General features: G+C 40.5%; 1 protein-coding gene across 6 annotated transcripts in view; it reads left to right on the forward strand.

Annotated features, from left to right (window-relative positions):
* The window catches only part of map4l (microtubule associated protein 4 like), a 133,095-nt gene that overhangs the window by 76,521 nt on the left and 34,475 nt on the right, over positions 1–22,099 (forward strand). For 5 of the 6 annotated variants that reach the window (XM_042227104.1, XM_042227106.1, XM_042227107.1 and 2 more), the window contains one exon: positions 21,352–21,683. In XM_042227104.1, coding sequence (XP_042083038.1) covers positions 21,352–21,683 — 332 coding nt within the window. Of the gene's footprint in view, positions 1–3,591; positions 8,578–21,351; positions 21,684–22,099 lie in introns of those variants that run through there. The other variant, XM_042227108.1, reaches the window with a different exon arrangement.

A 22,099-nucleotide genomic window follows, 5' to 3' on the forward strand; every position in this document is an offset into this window, starting at 1 on the left:
ATGTGGTTACACTAGACAAATTGTTGATGGATAATTATGTAATAATACTCATTCATTTTCAGTCACGCTTGATGAGCTGTTCTTGCTCTTTTGGCACAGGCCTGGCATCTATTAGGGGTGAAGTGGTGTTTGATGGAGACAGTCGACTGCCCCAAGTTGCTTTAAGAGGCGGATTATCTACTGTCTACATATTCAGTAGTGCTTTCTACTACATTCTCTGTCTTTCTAAAGTACTTTTAATCGTTTAATATTATTTTAAGTGTTGAACCATTGGCAGTACAAAAAGATGAAGGTAGCTTTCGGTCTGAAAAGTGAAGCCAACAAAGAAGTGCCTGGTGTCTCCTGTGGTCCTTTAGAAGACTATGAGAAAAAGGCCCTTGACCTTGGTAAGCTAGTTTTGTAAATTCATTGTAAAATAATGTTATTAATCCTATCATTCATAACATAGAGTTTCAAAACACAGAGAAGATGACGGCAAAAATGCTCATCTTCAGGTTTCAGAATGGGACTTGGTCATGCTACCTTTTCTTCACTTGGTCTTTAGGGGTTAGTGTTACTGATGGAATAGGATTAGGTTCAGTTTTCCATTAAAGTTTTGCCTGGAACTCCCTAATGGAAAAATTCTAGACTAATAGAAAAAATGTATGAGATTTTTATGAGACAGTTTAGCATGTGGGTAAAACAAAATTCAAGGCTAATGCTAGGCAGGTTGTTTGGTGACTCAGATGTTAAGATTAAGGTAACACTGCTGGCTGATACTACTAGCACCAAAACATTAGCAGGAGACAGCTGCCTGGGGACTGACATCTAAGTCATTATCTCTGGTATCCCTAACCCCTTTTTTGAGGAGGGCAACTTGGAGGACTTTGATCTCAAAGGGTTAAGTCAATTATGATTGCTAGTTCTTAGTGGCTCCCACCTCTGTATGTATTCAGTGCTGCTGATCAGAAACACCCTGCTTGCCTTGCCATTTTGGACATGCTCCAACCCAGTCTTCTAGCGGTTGTGATTTGGCCTCGTTCCAAATCAGTCAGGCCTTAACACCTGCACATTTCCTCCACATACAAGATACTGAGTAAGAGAACCAACTGTCATTTATTACCTAATATATCCAGGACTTTCACATTCATCGCTGCTCCAAGACAGTCATCATTGCAGTTTAGAGTTCCATGACGTACATACAGGATATTATGAGAGCTATATACCCTTTAAAAACATGACCTTGGTCCTTTGGAAAGGTTACTTCTGCCTTTAGGCAACCATAAGAATCTCTAGTAGATTGTGCCAAGAGAGAATACTGAATTCCAGATGGTTGCACTCCTTGAAGTCAATTTTTTCTCACTGCAGTGCACATGGTGTTTGTGATATGAGTGCAGCACAGAATGTCAGGTCACTCTGGAAACAGCATCATTTGAATGCCTAGAAAGTGCCTGGAAATTTCACTTTGCTGAACAAGCCTACAGAGAAATATAATGTAATACTGACAGCTGATGAAAGAGTTCTATTCCTCCTTACAAAGGTTTGTCCCAGGCTGAGACCACTGCACAACTCTTAAAAATCCTTTTTTATAGTCTACGTCAGCTCGCTATGCCGTGGTTCCATGTTGATTTTACATATTTTTAATGAGCTGATGTTGAGAAGTGTTTGGACTTCATCTTAATTTAATTATTGGTGTGTTGTCGATGTCATTATAATAAGGGCACCATTGCCTTGTGCTTTGAGTATTACACAGGCATACAGAGCAATCAAACCTAAAGAGTCGCTCTTGGTGACACTTAATACCACCGTGCACAAAAGACAGCCACTACTCACTTCGCCATGGCCATGTTGCATTAACAGATCCAACCAGTCGCCTTCAGGCAACTTTTGTTGTAATTTGGCCATATATACATAAAAATATAGTGCTATATTTCATAAATAAAATTATTTATTATTTTTAATTATTATTAGTTATTTTTTTTAAACTTCCTACCCACTCTCTTATATACTTATCTGCCCTAACTTTAAATATAGATATTCTTTAAATGGTAGATTGTACATGATGAGATATCCATTCATTCATTTTCTTATTTAGTCTTAATTGGTCAGATCAGTCAGATCTCTCACTAGTCCATTTTGCATCACTATTAATATAAAACAAGCACAATGTTCAGTGGAATTTATTACTCATCTGGTCAACATCTCTTATACTAATATATTTAGCTAAATGTGGGACATGTTTTTGACAAGTTACTTTTACCTCAGATAATTTGTGTTAGTGATATATGTGCTACATGTGCACAGTCACCTAAAACATTCACAGTCTACTAGGGATTCAATTCAATTTTATTTATATAGCGCCAAATCACAACAAAAGTCGCCTCAAGGCGCTTCATAGATACAGAGAAAAACCCAACAATCATATGACCCCCTATGAGCAAGCACTTTGGCGACAGTGGGAAGGAAAAACTCCCTTTTAACAGGAAGAAACCTCCGGCAGAACCAGGCTCAGGGAGGGGCGGGGCCATCTGCTGCGACCGGTTGGGGTGAGAGAAGGAAGACAGGATAAAGACATGCTGTGGAAGAGAGACAGAGGTTAATAACAGATATGATTCAATGCAGAGAGGTCTGTTAATACATAGTGAGTGAGAAAGGTGACTGGAAAGGAAAAACTCAATGCATCATGGGAATCCCCCGGCAGCCTACGTCTATTGCAGCATAACTAAGGGAGGATTCAGGGTCACCTGGTCCAGCCCTAACTATATGCTTTAGCAAAAAGGAAAGTTTGAAGCCTAATCTTGAAAGTAGAGATAGTGTCTGTCTCCCGAATCCAAACTGGAAGCTGGTTCCACAGAAGAGGGGCCTGAAAACTGAAGGCTCTGCCTCCCATTCTACTTTTAAATACTCTAGGAACAACAAGTAGGCCTGCAGAGCGAGAGCGAAGTGCTCTAATAGGGTGATATGGTACTACAAGGTCATTAAGATAAGATGGGGCCTGATTATTTAAGACCTTGTATGTGAGGAGCAGGATTTTGAATTCTGGATTTAACAGGAAGCCAAAACAGGAGAAATCTGCTCTCTCTTTCTAGTCCCTGTCAGGACTCTTGCTGCAGCATTTTGGATTAGCTGAAGGCTTTTCAGGGAGTTTTTAGGACTTCCTGATAATAATGAATTACAGTAGTCCAGCCTGGAAGTAATAAATGCATGAACTAGTTTTTCAGCGTCACTCTGAGACAGGATATTTCTAATTTTAGAGATGTTGCGCAAATGGAAGAACGCAGTCTTACATATTTGTTTAATATGTGCATTGAAGGACATGTCCTGGTCAAAAATGACTCCAAGGTTCCTCACAGCGTTACTGGAGGCCAAGGTAATGCCATCCAGAGTAAGAATCTGGTTAGATACCATATTTCTAGGCTTTTCAGGGCCGAGTACAATAACCTCAGTTTTATCTGAATTAAGAAGCAGAAAGTTAGCGGCCATCCAGGTCTTTATGTCTTTAAGACATTCCTGCAGTTTAACTCATTGGTGTGTGTTATCTGGCTTCATGGACAGATAGAGCTGGGTGTCATCTGCATAGCAGTGAAAATGTATGCTATGTCTTCTAATGATGCTGCCTAAGGGAAGCATGTTTAATGTAAACAGAATTGGGATGGGAATTGATAAGGATTTAATGATTCCACAATATCACTTATTCATTTAATTCCTTATAGATTCTCCTATCGATTCCAACTGCTCCATTTTGAGAGTCACCACCATGACTGAGCAGCACAGACATTAGATTCTTGCAAATGAATTACATGCTGTGGGTCAAATGTTTGTGCCTGTTGGAGGTTTTTCCCCTCTTTGCTGTGATCAGTGTTGGGGTCATTACTCATAATAATTATTACACATAATACACAGAAAACTTTTTGTAAAAAATAACACAGTACTTGACTTAATTACAGAAAGCAGAAAGTAAGTCATTATGCCGCTTGTTACTTTACGTTCATGTTACTCTCTAGAATCACCTTCTGACACATAGTCTAATAATCACCAATTATACCATCGTACCATCAGTCCCACACACCAACACCAATCCCTATCCTAATGAGGATACACATATGTTTCTCCTAGTATTTAAATATGAACAAAAAGAGACTTTAAAGTAATCGTGACAGTAATTTTACATTAGAAACATGAACAGGTAGAAATGGATCTGACTGCTCATCTGTTGAAGTTTAGTGTCTGGTTGCTGGCCTGGGGTATTCACTCAGCTTTAACCTCATGCGGGTTCTTGAATAACTTAGGGTTAGCATGTTGTCTGTGCGGGTCCTTACAAAAAAACTGAAGTTATGTTAGCAGTAAAATGTGGGTATTTCTGCCCTGGACGCTCTTGTCCTTTTATGCAAGAAAAATGAAAGTAATGTTCATATCTGTGCTGTAGACTGTGTCACTATTGTCACACGAACTGAAAACACCTCATTGTAATGCAAGTACAAGAGGAACTGATAAGCGGGATCAACAGGCAAGCAGACATATAATTCTGGGAACTTGTTCTGGATATCCATCCCTGCATTCAGTACAGCAGTGTATATTATTTCATATGCAAAACTAATTTTGTTAAATGGTTATTATTCTTATTTGTGAATAGAAGAAGAAGAAGAATTCTTATTATTGTCCTTCTAATTAATAGGAATAACAATCCTTTTATTGTTACTTGTTTTGTTTTGTTTTGTTTTTTGAATTCCAGTAACAATAAGAAAAATGGAGGCAAGCAAGAGCCTTAAAAAATATATAGCACTATATATTCCAGAAATTTGAATCAAAGAACATTTAGCCTTGTCTAGTAATGGTTATGAATGCAGAATCGGTGGCACTTATGTTAATCCCATTGTAGAGACATTGGCTGCAATTCATCCGGAGACGCTTCAGAGGTCACTTGCAAGATAATTCTTCATGAATAGAAGTTAATGGAGCTAAAGGGCTACATTAAAAAAGGCCAGAGTGTGTTGTAGGTTTTGCAAATATACTATTAAATATATTTTAGGATTTAATACTTATGCCCTTTTTGATCTCTTGTTTTTGTTTTTTTGACAAAGAAGCCCATTTGTCCATAAAACACCCGCTAATGTATGCTGATCCATCTCTTAACAATAATAACAGGAGTAATTGCGCTACAGTTACAAATATGTAGTGACTTTCATTACAAAGTTAAGTGCAAGTTAGCGGATAAGAAGGAAAAAGAGTAATGTGTTTTCTTGCTTTAATCATCTGGTTTCAGTTTATTTGCCGGGAGGAGTGAAATGGTTGAGTGATCTACAGGTTTTGAGCGGTGAAAATATTTCTTTTAATTTTTATTGCACAAAAGTAGAAGATAAGAATGCAAAGTGCTTTCAGGACAGAAATAACTGCATTATACTGCTAACACAACTTTGGTTAATGCTAACACAAAGCTAGTCAACATGTAATTAAGGCAAGTGATGAGCAGTTAGACTTGCAGCATTGTAGCCTCCATTTCTACCTGTTCATGTTTCTACAGTAGACTCACTACAGTGCAGTAGAATTTCAAGTGTCGTTGGTCTGTTTTCTTCAGAATCAGAATACTTTATTAATCCCGAAGGAAATTAGGGTTACAGCAGGCAGCACACTAATGGCGCATGCGCACTTACAAAGGAACCTTCAAACCTTTTTTAACTTTGCTTTGTATTGTTGGTTCTGTTAGTGTGTGGAGCTGTAGCCTAAGGTTTATAGTGTTAACTAGTAACTACATGACAATTACTTTAACATGGGCATTTTAGGCAGTAGCATGAATAACTATCCCAACACTGCTCACAACTGAAACTTCCATGTGTGTGCAAGAAGTAGCTGGTTGTGGTGTTTGAAGGTAATGCTATCATGGGACATCCCCAACACTAAAACTGAAAATGGGCCTAGATCTGTTAAAAACATAATGAAAATGTCCAGAGGATTTCCAGATTGTTGGCTAAAGCTCCATTGGGCTGCATGCTGTTCTTTCCAAACCCCATGTCTGGAGTTCAGAGTTGTCACATTGTCATCTGTTGTTAAAATGTCAGCTATATTTGGCCCCTGTATAAATTAATTGAGCCTCAGTTAAAGTAATAAGTGTGATGAAAGGATTTGATTCAGTAATTCATGTCAAGTGGATAAAATCTTTGCACAGTGAAAATGCGAAAAGCGCAAAACAATTTAACTGAAGGCACAAATTAATGGAGACAAGAGTGCAAGGTTCAGACGTAAATTCTTTTGTATGGCACTTCACGACGTCACTGTGGTAAATTTTATTATGTAGTTTGTCTGCTTTTGTGGCCAGTCACTGGCTGATACAACAGGGAGACAAGTCTCACCAGGATGATTACAGTCTTCAGCGTGTCTTTCGCCATGTATCAACATGTGAACACTGGCTGTCATTTGGCAGACGAGTGACTGTGGCAGCCATTGATCTGGTGCTTGCACGTATGTGTGCATGCATGTTCCCCGCATGTGTGTATGCAATCTTTGTCTTCATGTGTGTATGCCTGTGCATGTTTGTCGCTAGGGGTTGGATGCTGAAATGTCGCTCCAGCGAATGAGGGAATATTCCTGGCTGTCATGTGACTGTGTGATGTCAGTGAGAGAGAGAGAGAGAGAGGAAGAGAACAGAGATAAAGACATAGGGAGAGAGTGTGAGCGAGAGAGAGAGAGAGCAAGGTGCAATTTACCCCCACAGCTGATCAGTGCAGTGCTCAGAGAGAAGCTGAGACGACTAGACTCACACACACACTTCTTTTGGCTCACTTATATGCACATGCACTGCACACACACACACACACACACACATGCACTTTGGGCACGTCAACACACAAACTGGGAGGCATCACTTTAAAAAAGAAAGGATGCATTGCTTCCTCTGCTTTCTAAGCTCATGATACTTTGGATACCGAGGACAGATCTGCCTCCTGGACAAGAGTAAAACGATTCTTACTGGAGAGAGAGAAAAAACTCTGAAGAAGAAAAAAAAACTACACAAAAAAGGACACGCAATACCAGCAGAGATTATTACTGGCAGCGGCGGGTTTGGACAACCATTCAGTGGGCATTTTCAACAGCAGCTGCACCAGCAGCAGCATCAACAACACAAACCTTCCAGCACTCTCTCTGGCGTCAGCGTCCCTGCGCTCCTGGCCTCCTCTCCACTGTTTCCCTCCAGTCCGGTCTCTATGCACCACAGTGACTGGTACTGCCAAGGCCAGATGGCACTGGGGGGGCAGATTGCAACTGCAGCTCAGGCAGGGTCCAGAATAACTTTGAAGGAAGATCAGGTGAAATTAGGGCAAGCCAGGATGGAAGGTACATCGTCCAGAGTGATGTCCGAGGCTCCAGGTGCCCAAACCTTCAACATGCCGGCACAGAAAATCGATGATGAGGAGTTCAAAGGGGGGAGATTGAGGGAGGGTGGACTTAGGGTGGGGGAGGCAGGAGGGTCATTAGGAAGTGCAGCACAAAGTCCCAACAGCCCCCTGTCCTCCCACTCCTCCCTATCCTCTTCATCACCCTCACCTTCTCTCTCACCTGGGACATCCATTCTGAATTCAGCCTTGGACCCTAAACCTATACCCAAGCCCGACATTGGCCAAAGTAATCTGCAAGCAAAAAATACAGGCAACAAAGATGATTTGGCTGTCCAGGGCCAGGGCTCACTTTCTCCTGCAAAACAGACTTCTGGCCAAGGCACAACAAGCCCTTCCTTCACTGGAAGCACCAACTTAAGTCTTGGAAGTCAAGACGATGAGAAGAAATCATCTGGGAACTTACTCGGAAAGCACAGAGAAAAATTTCCTGCAAGTACAACTGGAAACCAAATCCTCCAGCCATATTTAGAAAAGCAAAGTGTTCATACACAACCTGGTGAGACTGCTCTTCCATCTGCTGACTTAACCCTGAGCAAATCTGGTCACACTGCTGCACAAACCACAGACCCACCTGCGGCCTCAGCCAACAAAACTACCACTAGTGTTGGACAGAGTGGATTGGAAAGAGAATACTCAAGCCATACTGAAAAGAGAACGTCAGGATCGTGGACATCAGAGGATATTAGTGTTGAAAAAGAGCACGAGGTTGCAAGTCCCAGAATGTGCCGGGATTTAAATGGCGCTGAGGATGGCAGAGCGGGATCGTGTCGTCCATGTAACAGAGAAACAAAAACAAACCATAGTAGTGATGCTCCACAGCGGGCTGCAGTGAGACGAGCAATGTCTGACTGTTCACATCTGGCTGTTCCCATGGTAATGGCAGGGACATACCCCACCAGTATGGGAGGCTCACCAGTGATGGCACCAAATGTGCTGAATTTTACCATGACAGGAACAGCATGTCTGACCAGGGCGCCCTACCAACACGTGGCTGTCCGGCGCTCACTTACGGTCACGGACGGCACCGAGGCGGCTGCTGCAATGGCGACAATGATGGTTTCCCCATTAATAACATCTCCTGTTTTGCCATCTTCCCCACCCCCAAAGAGACATCATGGAAGCTGCGAGAGCAATTTTCTAATTCCTGTCCCACCCCCTGTTGGAGCGTCAGCTAACGTCTCTCAAGATAGTAAGCTAAACACAGCGGGTAAGACTTCTTGACTCCCTCTATGTGTGTAGTTGTAGTCACTGGAGGCCATGACTATGCATCAACCAATCAGCACACAGTCACGTGTTTTGCTTGGCTGAATAATATTTACGTTCTACCAAAAAAAATCAGTTTATACAGCGTATACTTGTCTTGTATATTTCTCTACATTTTGCTGACATCTAGTAGCATGTAAAATGCCTCATCTGCCAGAAGGTGAACTTAATATAATCCAGTGTTTTGGTTAATAGTGTTTCCCAAATACTATTAACCAATAAAAAAGAATGCCATGCGCGCAAGAATGCTTCTGTGTGGCATAGTGAGATTAGATGCTGCTGTGCAAACAGAAAAGTAGAAACATGCAAAGCAATGACTATCGCAGCCATCAAATGGCTCTGTCTTTAAAAAGTCCATCAATGGTAGATCTCACTGTGAGACCTAGTGACCCTGCATACTCATTTTCTAATGGCTTGGGTAACAAACGCAAGCCGTTTGCCAGTGAGCACATCCTGTTGTATCCTCATTTGTGACTCCTGTTAATGTTGACTTGAAACTAGTGACTAAACCCACAAAGTCATTAGCTTACTTAGGCCACAGGCTTCTATACAAAAATTTAAGTTTTAGGCACTTCTGCATTTATTTATTTCCATGCTGTGTACTTGCATTCTTGAAAAACTGTGACAATGTAGTAGTAGTAGTAGCTACGCCCACTGCTTTCACAAAAATGTATATGCATTTGGTGAGATGGGCATTGCAAACTTGTTGGAGCAGCCCAAGGTAGTTAAATTAATAGTGTTACTTCAACCTATAGCCACATTGTATATTGAGGGGCATCCCACACTAGCAAAATCAAAACCATGAAGACTAAATGTGTAGAGGGTTTTGCCTTGCCAGGAGAGTTTATTATCTTCAATTAAATTTAAAATCTTCCTTATGTCACTGGAGCATTAACATTATACACCTAAATTCGTGAGTAGCAGCAGATCTTTCTTTGCCCTTCCTTCCTCTGCACTTCAACTGACCACATATCATTACAGCACAATTGCATTTGGCTAAATTTAGCTGTCTGCTGTGGCTTCCTTTCAGACAATAAGCCAGAGTGAAAAGAGATGCATTTTAAATTTCAGTAAGAGGCTTTATTTCTTTATTAGGCTGCCATATCAGTTTCAGTTTTCACAGAAGCCAGTTTTTATCCACAGCGTACGTCTAGTGTCATTCTAGTTTATGATAGCAGTTAATCAAGTTAATGAGCTGAGTTGAAAGGAGTGTATGGCAGTTGCACATGTCAATATGTGGAGTAATGTGTAATAAAGTAATGTAATAAAGGTATGAGAGGGTTATCTTACACGGCCACTAACTTAAGTTTGCATGGCTAGTAAACACACTGAAAATAATGTGGACAGAATGACAAAGAATAAAGGAAATGACAGCAGACAAGAGCTGTTTAACCAGGTTATAAGATTTCTTGCAAAGGGGGAGGAAGAATCACGATGTTGTATTTGAAGTAGAGGTATGATCCATAACCAGGTCAGTGTTACATTGAAAGCTGTCTGGCCAATAGACGTTCTCCTCCAGGGGACTCGTACTATAAAAAAACGTAAAAGGTTGAGTCTCTTTTAATTGACATCTTCTCCTAACAGGTGATGGAATAAGGTAAATCAGTCTGGGAAATAACATCACATCTTTATCGTGTTTCATCTTATCTGATGAGTGTCTAACATAGATCATGGTACAGAATTCTTTTATGAGTGCCTAGAGATATTCAAAGGACATTTTCACAGGTTGAGACCGATGATGAAACAAAAGCATGTGAAGAGAACAGGCAGAGGATTATGGGAGAACTCTGTCATAGATAATTTCCTTTTTTATAGCCTTTTATCTATAACAACAAATCATCTATAACAGTGTTCTCCCATAATCTTCTGCCTGTTCTCTTCCCATGCTTTTGTTTCATCATCATTGCGGGGTGGCTGTAGCTCAGGAGGTAGAGCAGGTCATCTACTGATCAGAAGGTTGGTGGTTTGGTCCCTGGCTCCCCCTGTGTGCATGCCCCAAATTGCTCTCTGAAAGATCCATCAGAGTGGGAATGTGTGTGAGTGTTAGGTAGAAAGTACTTAAAAAGCATAGAAGAAAGTGCTTGTGTGAATGGGTATGAATGGGTGAATGTGGCGCTTTGAGTTGAGTAGAAAAGCGCTATGAGGAGTCAGTCCATTTAATGTTCCGAGACTGAGTAGAGAGGCCCTGCTCTGCTCACTTTTTGCACCATACCTTTATTTTAAGACTACTAAAGTAGCTTTGCATGATATATAGTTGAAAATAATCTTCGTTTATCTCAGTCAGGGCCTTAGTTTACTTGAAGGCTTATTTTTGATTAGCTGCCCTACGTGAAAGGTTTGATCAGCCAGAGTTGTTTGCCTGCAATGACCTTTTAAGGATATTCGCTGTCACTGATGTCATACAGATGCAAGAGTAGGAAAAACTGCCTGAAACATAGTGTTTAGTGCAGTCTAGCCTGATCCAGTTGCTCGCAGGGATTACTTGTACTGACCTCATTATTTGAAACTGTGTCCATGTTTAATGTGAGTATCAGTCATTGGAAGTGTTTGTGTGACAAAACATAAAAGAATAGGCTGAATAGACCCAATCTGAGATTATTTAATATGTACCATTTGCTCTTATTGTAATGGCTTCTGCTGGTTTACTTTTAGAATAACTGCATGCCTCTAACTGTTTAATCCATCCATTCAGTGTGTTGTTTTGTTTTGCAGCCTGCAGTTGACAGAAAGCTGGAACATTGATTAGACATTGACACTGACTGTACTCATTCAAATATAGAGCGGCTATTTCTAGAATTGTGTGTGTGCATATTTGTTCATACACACAGTATGTGTGTGTAGGTGAACAGCTTCCACTGACGTGAATCTTTGAGATTCTAAAGGCACACACCCACACAGACACACTCACAACAGACAGCATGTCTGCAACTTAAGGTGCTGTCTTCATTCAGCACAGAAGGGACTCACAGCTACACGTACCACACGCACGACAAAGTACACAACTGTGAAGGGAGGGGGCAGACAAGTGCAAGGCTCAAATCTTGAGCTTACACGACACAGACTGAAAATAAGCAGATATTAAGAACAGTTAGGCTCAGCTAACGGCAGCTTTCATTTAAGACACGTCTTTCAGCTGATGGCATCAAAAGCTTCGTTATGTGCTTGGACTCTCAAACAAGACACAGCTTACAGCAGCTGCCTGTGGTTTTTAGAGCTCATTCAAAGGACTGAGGCTGGTACTTATATAGGTGTTTTGTGCTCGAACTAGGCACTCAAAGCTCTTTTTGGACTCTGCTAAATTTGGTAGTATCAGTGGTTCCCGTTAATAACAGCAAACTAACGTTAAAAAGCAGCTGGTTCATCAGACATAACAGCAGCTGGTTTATCTGTAGCCCAAAACAGATCATGGTTTTTGTTTTTTAACTGGAGGTCAGAACACAATCAAATAAATCAGCAAAACAGTTTTTACATAAAATAAGTACTTTACTTCCTGGTTTGTTTGTTGTCAGAAAAGCTGGAAATGGCATCTTCTGGTCATGTTTTGTTAGTTTGATTTTGCTAGCTGAATACGTTTTGCTAAATGCTAACAGTTATAACCACAAATGTTACAAAGTTGCTTTTTGTAACAGTGAGGCTAAAACCAATGAGGCACATTATACTTAAGTGCTTTTTAATTTGCAGGGTTAATGATGTGAACAGCATATATTTAACCCAAACCGTCATCTTTCATAAGCCTAAACAATTTGTATTGTGCTTCAGTGTAGCCACAAAGCCAGTGAAAGGAGTGAAACAAAGCTCTGATTTATTCCACCTTCATTTACAATTTACAAAATTTCATAAACACAATTTACTAAATTGTTAGTTTGCTACAATATCTGTTAACTGCAGCTCAATTAAGTATTAAATGTAATATCTAGTGTTATTCATTGTTTTAATTATTTTAAATTCAACATTAAATTTTATAATTTGTCCAACAGAAAAAAACTAGTACTATATGAGGAAGTCAGGAGCAGTAAAGAAGTATGTGAGGGTGGTGAAGTAAGAGACTGGTGATGGGTCATGGTGGGGAGGGTATGACATCAGGTATCTACTTTGAGCCAAGGGCGTAGATTTGGTTTTGGCATTGGTGGGGACGGATGAGTCAACAACCGAACCCTGCCCCGTTTCTTTTTTTTTCCTTTTTGTCGTGGCTGTAGCTCAGGTGGCAGAGCAGGTCAGCCACTAATCAGAAGGTCGGTGCTTCGATCCCAGGCTGCCTCCTGGCTGCATGCCAAATATCCTTGGGCAAGATACTAACCCCATGTTTTGCCTACTGGTGGTGGTCAGAGGGCCCGGTGGCGCCAGTGTCCGGCAGCCTCGCCTCTGTCAGTGCGCCCCAGGGCATCTGTGGCTACAACATAGCCTGTCATTGCCAGTGTGTGAATGTGTGAATGACTGAATGTAGTGTAAAGCGCTTTGGGGTCCTTTGGGACTGAGTAAAGCGCTATACAAATGCAGGCCATTTTACCATTTTCTTGATAACAAAAGGAGAAATATACTTGCCTACATATGCTATTCTACATGCTTTTAAACCATTTAAAATTGCAATTCATAATTATATAATGAATTATATAATTATGACGTATAATTATACGTCAATTATATAATGTTAAATTACTATTAAACAAATGACTAAGTATTTTAGACTTTAGTTTACTTCAGCCATATTCCATATAAATCAGGTATCATACAAAAATAAAAATAGCTTCAAATACAGTCATGACAATAAAGAATATGACTTTAAGGACTTAACAACATTACTTCAGTCATAATACACCAACATCTCTGACACATTAGCACTAAGGGAACACTGAATGACCTGGTGGTTTTTGTCCATAAAGCTACTCATCTAAGATTACCACAAAGTAAAAGATCTCTCTGCAAAAGTATGCAACATTTTAGGCACTACTGCTCCGATCAAATCAGTGAGCTGGGATTTTTTATTCTAAACATGAACTACTGTTACAGCAACAGACATTAATACTACTGGTGTCCCACACAACAACTCAATGTCCACTATGTGAAGGAGCCGAACACATGCCTGCTCCTCTCGTTAACTGAGATAAACTGCTGGCATATTGGTTTTACATCTATACTGTCCAGGCTCTCCTGGTGGACATACAGCAGCATTGTTTAATCTCATTTGAGTCATTGTTGACCTTAGCCATCTTTTTAGTCTTCTGAGAGCACTGAAGCTTCTTTCAGCCTCAGTAGATATCCTCAGATTACAATTATTATTCTGTGCTTGATGTGCCTCACCTTTGGCCCTGGCTCTTCCCCTCTGACTGCACTAAGACATATTGCCACCTGATAAAATAACACATTGATTCGTGCCATATAAAAAGTGAGACATGTCAATTCAGATTCTTTGTCAAATATACACTAATGAATCAATTTACATCAGCAGCCTAACAATTGTCATGATAATAAATACTAGTTAATCTATAGCACCAAATCATCAGTCAGTCACCTGTGACCTCGGCTCTTCACCTCTGAGCTTCAACATGGCAGAGCTGCCTCTGTCACCTGATGAATAACAGTGAGACATTCCAAATACATGCAGTCACACATGAGCTTCAAATACAGTCATGAACCATCAAGTCATCATTTCACCTGTGATCTTGCATCACCATTACTCTCTGAGCTTTGTGTTGGTTCTTCTGTCACCTGACAAATAGGACAAACATGACAATAAGAATAAAATGTGGAGCTGCTTCAGTGTTTCTGTCACTTTGTGCAGATCTTGACTCATCAGTAATGTTTGTAGCGTGAGTGCATTTTTAAACAATTTGTGCAAACTGCACTACAAGGTGGAATATTTGCAAAATCATGACTACCTCATGATATTTTGTCTCAAAAATTAACCCTATGAATATGTCAGTGCCATTAGGATGGAATTATTGTGTCACCAACATTTTAATGTTAGACATATATTTTTAACAGCCTCTGTAAACTAATATCCTGGCTGCTCGAGGCTGCCGTTTTCTCTGACAGTTTCAATCAAAATTAGAAATGCTGCTCTGAGACTGAGATAACTAATAGTACTGCATGTTGTGCAGTTAGTTTCCAAAACACGTTATTCATGGTTACATACAGTTTTAGACCGATGTGGGCCAAAGCCTAGAATAGCCTGTAACGTTACTAAGACGGACACATTTTCCGAGTTAACTTGACTTTAAGTAACTTACAGGTTTCTTTGAAAAATACTTTCTTATATCCAGGTTCTTCCTTTTTGCTGCCATCCTCCTCTCCTCCTTGCAGGTCCTTGCAGCGCAGGCTTGCTGCTGCTAAAACTAAACAGAGCTCCCTGAAAGGCTCAGCCAATCACATTGGCCATATTTGTCACATGACGTAGGACTCCAGTAGAGAACGTAATTTAACTCTTTCTGCACCGCTGGGTGAATGAGACGTTGACAGATTGTTTTTTTCTTTCTATCGGGTTTGTTTTTCTTTACTCGAAGAGATCAAATTATTGGTGGGGACAATTCAATAATCGCTGGATATTGGTGGGGACATGTCCCTTCCGTCAATGCCAAATCTGCGCCCTTGCTTTGAGCTCATTCTTGTTGGACAGGTTGACAGATGAGGTCAGGCAGGAGTCTCCATGGACAATGATGTTTGGAGTTTGTAGACTTCATTGTGATCTGTACTGTGAGCAGGGAGCAGGAGGAACAGAGCCTGGACAGGTGGAGGTATGCACCGTAGAGGAGGGGAATGACAGTGAGTAGTATGGCCATGTTCTGATTTACACAGCAGTCAGCTGTTTCTTTCTCTCTGTTTTACTTACAGACACCAGCATGTGCAGTTGGTTGCTAGCAGCTGTAACATGGTATGATGGTATGGATGATCTGACTTGTTCATGTTGGATGAGTCATATTGCTGGTGTGCCAGGGTGCAGTAATGTGACCGTGAAAACCGAGCAATAAAACCACCAGTTTATTAATCAGGGTATGAAATATAGTGGAAACCATAGAGCAGTCCTGATGTGTCTGCGGTCCATGTTGTTGCGTTTCTCTGAGTTTCACTGAGTAACTAAAGAATAATTTTGATGGTATCCTTTGTTCTCTGTGTTTGACATTTTAATCAGCAAATTGTATGCTGTGATCTACAAACACATATATCACCACAATGCAGTCCAGCCAACAAACACTAGCAATCTGAGGTCCTAAAAGCAGATATAAAATGGATAACACACAGGTTTCTACATACATAGCATTGCTGAGACAGCACAGATCCTCTTTGCCACCACTTTCCACATAAAAGGCTCCTTGGGTTCGCCTCCCACAAGAACACCTTTCTAGCACATTTAATACTTGCAGCATGTAGGTCAGATGACACATATATATATATATATATATATATATATACCACCTTTTTCACATTCACTAAGGAATAATTCAAGTAACATATAACTAGTAAACTCAGCTGAACAGCTAAACGTAAACGTTCAATAGGTCTCAGTCACACAGGCATAGAGACTGGTCAGTGACCCTCGGGCAACCTCTGTTCACTAGAGAAATAAAAGACAAATGGCAACACCAATGACAGCAGACCAGATAAGCTTGCTGTTTAGCAAGATTACATACAGTCAAGACTACCTACAAAGAGAAGATAGCGATGGCAATAATATATTTGTAAGAGTAGCTGGATCGAAAACAAGGCTAATCCTACTGTGAAGGCTGTCTGGCCAAAGGATATTTTCCTCCAAGGGGATTCAAATTTATTCTGGAAGTAATTCATTTTCATTATTTCTAAGGTTAAGCCTCTTTTAATTGTCATCTCCTTCTCTAGTTTGAGATGTAATAAGACAATTCAGTGAGGGGGAATGGTTTTTCTTCATCATTGGGTTTCATCTCATTTGATGTCTGTCTAACAGATATGATCTTGCACATTGGTTGATGAGTGTCCGGATGTATTTTTCACATGTGAAGACTGGGGCTTCAATGGCGGGGCAGATCAACTTTTTCTGGGGAAATCTGTTTTGTCCATAGAAGCCCATAGTCTGTAGAGGCGAAAAAATGAGGACATTTGTGTTTATTTCTTGCAACGATGCACTAAATTTTATACCATTGAAAAGCCTGTTTGTTTCCCCTTTTTATGTGTTGAGGACCAGAGTTGAGTATTTGGGTCGCACCCATGAAAAACTCAATCTTGTCTGCCAGTGCCATTGTTTCGTTTACTGGATTGGATGATTGAAGTCTGAAGAAAGAGGATGTATTGGCAACAATTTATTAATTTAACGAGGGGGGCCTCAGTAGCACGTGGAAGAACATTATGCAGCCACAGCCTGGCACCTCCTCCTTGTGCTGGTCACCAGCTGTGTGACCAGCATTTGTTTTAAGTAAGCCAGTGTGGTTGCACATGCTATACCTCCCACAACCACTTGCCACCTGGTTGTGGACTACACACTTTGGTTACCAGGATATCACAAACCAGTCTCTAGGCTTGTATGAAGAAGGATTTAAGAAGGTTATTTAAAGCCACAGAAAGCTTGTCGCTGAATCTTGTGCTTCGTATTGCTGAACTATCACTAGTAAAGTTCTATTGTGGCTAAATGCAGGCACCACAGAAAAGGAATGTGTGGCATGAAAAGGACAGTATGTGTGCCTCTGCTCCACTGATTTTGATCTAATTGATCAAACTGGAACGTGTTAATGAAGTGTGCTGCCAACTCAGTATTCTTTTGCACTGGCTGGATTTCACTGTCTGTGAGAAGTTTCTATAACACTCAGTGTTGATTTCTGCCTTTATCGTAAGACTAAAAAAGACGCTGAGTAATATTGTTTGGAATAAGAGACACATTTTATGGACCTTTGCTGTTCACTGCAGCTGAAGACGTCAGGATGCCTCATTTCTTCTGTGATCAAATTCTCCTTTTAGTTTGTTTGCTGCTATTTGAATGAAATGGATAATATTGACTTATTTTCACCAAAATCAGACAAAGCTGTGCAATAAATCTCGGCCATCAAGGCCATTAAAATTCATTTAACAAAGAAGGCCTCTTTAAGAAGCCACTGCAGCAAGTTATGAGTTTGCATTAACATTAGCTTAACCTTCCAGGGCAGGAAGTGACTTCATTTACAGTTTGATAAACCACCGCAAAATAAATCACTGGGGCAGACAACCAGTAAAAAGAGAGAAGCAGCAGGATAAATAGGACAGTAGCACTGAATGCTGAACATACTGTGGCACCTTACTGGCACACGTGAGCCATCCATGTGGCAACTTTCCGTGCTCATTACTGCTTGTGCCTGATTTGATCTCTACTGCAGGCTAGTTTGCAGCTCCAGTTAAGAGCAGCTTAAGAAAATGGATCTTTTTTCATGGCAGCTGTAGATGCTGCTTGATTGTTGGAGAAAGCACAGCAGCAGCAAGCTGCCATCGGTTGAAAGGAGGAAGAGCGGTTATCGCACAGTAAACAGGGGGCAAGAGGGGGGGAGGCATTAGGGTACAGCACAGCCAGGCCTTTCCACTGTTACATAAGATGTGTCTTCATGGCAACAAAAGGCCTCTGTCGTTTTCTGCTCCCAGCCCTCAGCCCCGCCGGCTGTGTCCTTAACCCCATCGACCTCATTAAATATTCCCCTCTGCTCTCCTCATGTATCCCTGTTTACTTTCTTTCTTTCACTTTATTGTCCTTTTTCCTCTGTGGATCAGTTATTACCGCCAAAGGTTCTTCATAACCATGTCACACACTGAAAAACACTGGAATTTATATAAACACGAGTATTATTACAGTGGCATGTTTAAAGTTTCAAATAATGTGGAAATTTTATGTAGAAGTATCCCTGTAGGCCAAACTTCAGGTGTTTTTTGTACTCTTTGTTCTTCATGATGTCATTCTGTCATTCTCGTAGTGAGAAAAACACGCCACATTTAATTTGAGGATTTTCACTCTTGGGAGAGGTGCTGAAGAGTCTATCGATGAATGATTACAAAAATGTATTAGAAAAATACACTCAGTGATTGCCATATCATCCTCAGAGATGTTAACCAGATACAGAAGAACTGGGCCCATAACACAGCCCTCCTTTCACCGTCGTTGGAGATCATTTTTTTGGTCTCCATGTTCCACCATAACTCAGATCACAGGGCGCAAGCTATTTAAGTATCTCCCAGATTATTAAGGACTCAGTTGGTGGTAGAGCTCTGCTGTTGTGGAATAATTTATTAAGATCACCATCGAGACCTTTAAATCGAGACTAACAACCTATTAATTTCACTTGCAAATGCAGCTTTAAAACCTTCCTGCTGGAACCTCATTTTGTGTTTGCTTTAGTTTTATTCTCCAATCTGTTAGAGTACTCTGCACTTTGTAGTTATTAAGCATTTAATGATAGATGGTGTTTCTTAAACGAAACGGTTTAGATATTTTGTAATGCTAAATATGCAGTGATATTTTGTAACAGTACAATACAAATAAAGACAAATAAAATCTAATTATAGATGAATCATAAGAGAGATATAAGTCATCTAGTTCATAAAAAAGATGACAGATCGACTCTTAAAAAGGGTTCAGGGTTGGATAGGGTTTGACCCCTCTGACATGGATTATTGTGAGGATACAGCCTGACCATTGCAAGCTCTTACATAAGGCAGTGCAATAAAATAGATGGTGCTGGCCTGTTTACCAGCCAGACCCAGAATCATCTGCTGCCTCGACCTACATAAAACCTTCCATGTGGAGATTCAAATCTATAAATAACAAAAGTGCAGTTGCAACCAGAAGATCATTTGATGTGATGGGTTTTGTTGGTGAACACAACCTTCAACATTAGCACTGTGTCATCATTTAGGTGCCACACTGGATTAAAGTTTGTGCTCAAGCTTGGTCCTGTTTGTATGTCACTGTATATTCTTACATTTCACAGGACAGAATAATCTTTATCATTTCACAGACATGGTTTCTTCATAGCCTCTGATGGCCTTGCTTACACCGATATGACGAGGGCCATTTAACAAATAATGAGTGCACATTGTTAGTGCCAGAAAAAGCTCAGAGAAGATCCGGGACGGGTGGATAAGTCAGCAAATCTCTTACCAGCATTCAGCTTTGGTTTCTTTTACTCATTACTACATTTGTCTTTTATTTTATTTATTTTTTCAGCAGCGGTCCCCAACCCCCGGGCCACAGACCAGTACCGGTCTGGTTCTGCCGGAGGTTTCTTCCTGTTAAAAGGGAGTTTTTCCTTCCCACTGTTGCCAAAGTGCTTGCTCATAGGGGGTCATTGGGTTTTTCTCTGTATCTATGAAGCGCCTTGAGGCGACTTATGTTGTGATTTGACGCTATATAAATAAAATTGAATTGAATAGAATTGAGTTGAGTCATTTGGTACCGGGCCGCGAGAGTTGAGATTTTCAGTTTATGGTTTTCAGGGTTTTTATCGTTTTTTTTTATCGTTAACTCCGTTTCTCTGGGTCTTTTCCCGTGTGTTATGAATAAATCTTTTTTTGGTACCAGTACTGGTTTTATTTTGTTGTATTTATCCACCACAAATACAATAAACGAACCGGTCAGTGGTGCAAAAAAGGTTGGGAACCGCTGGTTTAAAACATACAGAATGTTTTAAATTATGCCTGGATGATTGATTTGTGAGGCTGATTTTTATTTAACCTTGTAGAAAGTAAAATGTTAAAACGGATTTATGCTTTCTGCTCAGATAGCACTTATCTTAAATCAGAATCAGAATCAGCATACTTTATTAATCCCTAAGGAAATTATGTGGGTTACAGTTGCTCCAGTATAAATATCAATAACAGAAACAGACAAGACTATTTAACAATACAATATGTTACAGATTTAAGAAATTTAAGAAATAGAACAATATATACAAATCACTAAATAATAAATATCAAGGATTGACGGAGGTGATTATAAATAAATGTCAAGAATGTTGACAGCAACATTACTGAGTAGAAAAGAGTGTGTGCAAAAAGGATGTAACTATTGCAGTGTTTACAGTGTGTTAGATGGAGGAGCTGTACAGGGAGATGGCCACAGGCAGGAATGATTTCCTGTGTCATTCAGTGGTGCTTTTTGGTAATCTCAGTCTGTCACTGAATGTGCTCCTGTGACTAGCCAGCCCGTCATGGAGTGGGTGGGAGGTGTTATCCTGCATTGTTTTTACTCTGGTATAACATTCGCCTCTCCGACACCACCTTAAGGGAATCCAGCTCCATCCCCACAACATTACTGGCCTTGCGGATCAGTTTATTTGCATATGCGACCCTCAACCTGCTGCCCCAGCATGCAACAGCATAGAGGATAGCACTGGCCACAACAGACTCACAGAAAATCCTGAGCATTGTCCAACAGATGTTGAAGGACTTCAGCCGCCTCAGAAAATAGAGATGACTCTGGCCTTTCCTGTAAAGTGCAGTGGCGTTTTTTTTGTTTTGTTTTGTTTTGTTTTTAAGCTAGAGATATAGAGATTTTGAGAATATGAACTAGACTGCACATAATATGTACATCCCCCTTTTGCTTACTGCAAAGCAGCTTTCAAAATCATGTTGTAAGTTGAACAGAATCTTGATATTTGATGACATTTATTAGAATTTTGTTACAATTTTGAATTTATATATGTGGGCTCTTTTGTCTCCAGTCACATCCCGTTACTCATTATGCAACAGGGTTTGTTAAAATAGTCTGACGCTAATGACAGCATTCTTTCTTTCACAGTTAAATCTGACAACAAGGACAAGCAGGAGAAGACAGACATCGTGTCTGGGAAAACAGACAAGATTGACAACTTTGACAAGAAGGAAGAACAGCAGAAGGACTACGGCCCAGACAAGAACCAGAAGTCTGAGAAGATAATCAAAAACGAGGAGAAGCTAGAGAAGATGAACGCGGAGAAAAACAACAAGGCCAATGAGAAGGCGGAAAAGGTAGACAAGCCGGAGAAGACCAACAAAGATGAGAAGAAGGAGGAGAAGGGTGTGAAAGGGACGGCCAAGTCTCCCACAGGGAATGGTAGCAAGACCCTGGCGAGCCCTGACAGCAAGAGCAAGGTGGGTCACATACAGACACGCAAAAAGAGAATAATTAGTGTCATCTACGCACATTTCCAGCACGCAAACTGCACAGTCATCGTGGTAAAAGCAGTCACCCGATAATAACAAGTCTGACCTCCCACAGTTGCAACGAAAGCCTGTGAAGTGTCCTTGAGTAAGACACACAATTGCTTACAAATGCTGCAGAAGCTGATCACAGAAATCACAGAAACATATTTCCTTTATCTCTTGTGTGTGTGCTAGGGGAGGTCTGTGTGTGTCTGTCTAAAGTCTTGGTCACACCAGTATTTTACCTTCTGAGGCCCATGTCATCATAGGTGGTAACCCTAAGCTTGGTGTGAATAGCGTTTGATGTGCGCCAGTTGGAATAATTGTTTTATTTTCTGATTGACAGGACTACATTACACACACAC

Source organism: Haplochromis burtoni, unplaced genomic scaffold (genome assembly GCF_018398535.1).
Source record: "Haplochromis burtoni strain Fernald_Lab_line unplaced genomic scaffold, NCSU_Asbu1 Contig_243, whole genome shotgun sequence".
NCBI lineage: Eukaryota > Metazoa > Chordata > Actinopteri > Cichliformes > Cichlidae > Haplochromis > Haplochromis burtoni.